Consider the following 1,912-nt stretch of genomic DNA (forward strand, 5'->3'; position numbering starts at 1 on the left):
GAGCATTCAGGAAACAGGTAATACTTCTGGTTATAGAGTAAGCGGTTTTGCATGGTAGCAATTAATAACACGATTCGGCATAGAGGAAGAGCTCGATAGCCTAGTAATATAGAGGTGAGACAAGCTGAGAGGGGACTGACTTTTGGGATTGAGTTGAGAGAGAGAAGGTGGTCAACAAGGCAGTAGGTCAGAAGTGGAACGACGCTCTGGTCGACGAATTGGAGAAGCTTACAGAGGACTTCGCTTATTTGATTCAGCTAAAGACTTCAGATAGACAGGTAAATATCCTACAGCCAGCCATGATTCAGGTACAACGGTTCATAAAACCCAACGAGTGACCATTGTCTTTTCTGTAGTCTAGTTCCTTAGTGTGATTTTGTACCTTTCGCATTGCCAAGCGTTAACTCGTCATGCCAATGACGAGTGGTCTCATCAAGAGGATGAATGATGAGTTATTTACATCACCCCTTGATTAATTGGTTAACAGTTTAGGTATTCATAAGATCCCACGAACTTTAAGGTTCGTTACGTGGTGCTTTTCTGAGTGCCTGGAGAAGGTTTGGTCTGTACAATGGATCCACCATCCATAAGGAACCTTTACCCAGATTTGGAGCTTTTTCTACCTTCCTGAAGCATTTATTGAAGGAGAGGTTATGCCTCACGCTGTTCTTCGACCCTGTTGGTGCATTTTTAAAATACGGGAAATGATCCAAAATCCATGAATAAATGTCTTTAACTGGAAGAGCTTTCTGTGGTGAGTCTTCAATCGCCATGAAGATTAAGCATGAAAACGAATATGGTGGCTTCGAATTTACATGTATCCGAGGGTCGTATGGAATATGATGAGGATGTTGCTTCCCGGAACTTGTAGTCACTGGGCTTATTGAATGACTACTTGAACTCGAATCTGCATGTTCGCTGCTGTCGTCAACAAAGTCACTAGTTGGTGATCCCAAGTCTCCTTACCTTCCACGCGGTGACAGAGACGCACCTCCAGGGCGTAAGTTGATACCTTTCAAAAGGTTCCTATCCTGCAACCACGTCAGTGATGTAAGGTCATCGTCCTCACAGGGACTCTTGTCTAACCTAACCTCTGTGAACACATTAGCAGCACCGTCTCCTTCCTTTACTTGTATTATTCCGTTAGGTAAAGAAAAGACTTGTTGTATTACAGGTATTGTCACTGAACCAGGCTGCAATACTTTTGCTCCCGGCTCATCCTCTGGGCAGGGCCGCTCTGGAGCCATCTTTCACACAGTCCGTCCAGTAGGAAAGGGGGCTGTTAATCCATTCTTCCTGCCACTCCTGGATGATCTGGGAGTTTAATTCTGCAACGGTAGGGGCATATCTGCCAATTACTTTGTAAACTTTCTCTTCTTGGCCTATCTTGAACCAGTATTTGACGGCTCTCTGTTATTTTGTCGATAGGCCATATCCCAGCGATGCTGTTCGATATGCAACTGTCATTTTCTTTTGTGATGAGGTTGTTTTTTTGTTGTTAGATATGTGGTACATTTTAGGTCTACTCAGATTAGTGCGCCGGAAGAAACAATCACGTTGTAGATTATGAATACGTGTGGTTTATAAGCGACATGGGGAGTCTGAATGTATTCGAACATGTTGCTGTCAATGTATTTGTTTGTCTCTGTTTTTTTGGCTAGGGTATTAGTATTCAGCTTACCCTTTTGGATTATAAAGTCAGTCTTCTGGGTGGCAATGGCCAATCAGACAAGTCCTCGAGAGAGTTTATCTCAATACTGGACTTTCTTTCCAACTTTGTTCTTGAATTTCCTTCTATTATAATTATTGTCATCTGCATAGTCTATTTGTTCCTTTAATCTGCGAACCATTTCCTAATGTTTCGAGAGATGGCTCAAAGTTTAGATTCCACAATTCGAGACCTAGAATGTGT

At 42.6% G+C, this 1,912-nt stretch overlaps 1 protein-coding gene across 1 annotated transcript; it reads right to left on the reverse strand.

Annotated features, from left to right (window-relative positions):
- Positions 1-515: 515 nt before the first annotated feature.
- LOC145978147 (forkhead box protein N3-like) lies at positions 516-1,250 on the reverse strand. Its single transcript, XM_083110586.1, is given in 1 exon segment — positions 516-1,250. A coding segment is annotated over 1 exon segment (732 nt). The 5' UTR covers positions 1,248-1,250.
- Between the last annotated feature and the right edge of the window lie 662 nt (positions 1,251-1,912).

The sequence above is a fragment of the Lepisma saccharinum genome, chromosome 24, assembly GCF_977018435.1.
Source record: "Lepisma saccharinum chromosome 24, izLepSacc3.1, whole genome shotgun sequence".
Taxonomy (NCBI): domain Eukaryota; kingdom Metazoa; phylum Arthropoda; class Insecta; order Zygentoma; family Lepismatidae; genus Lepisma; species Lepisma saccharinum.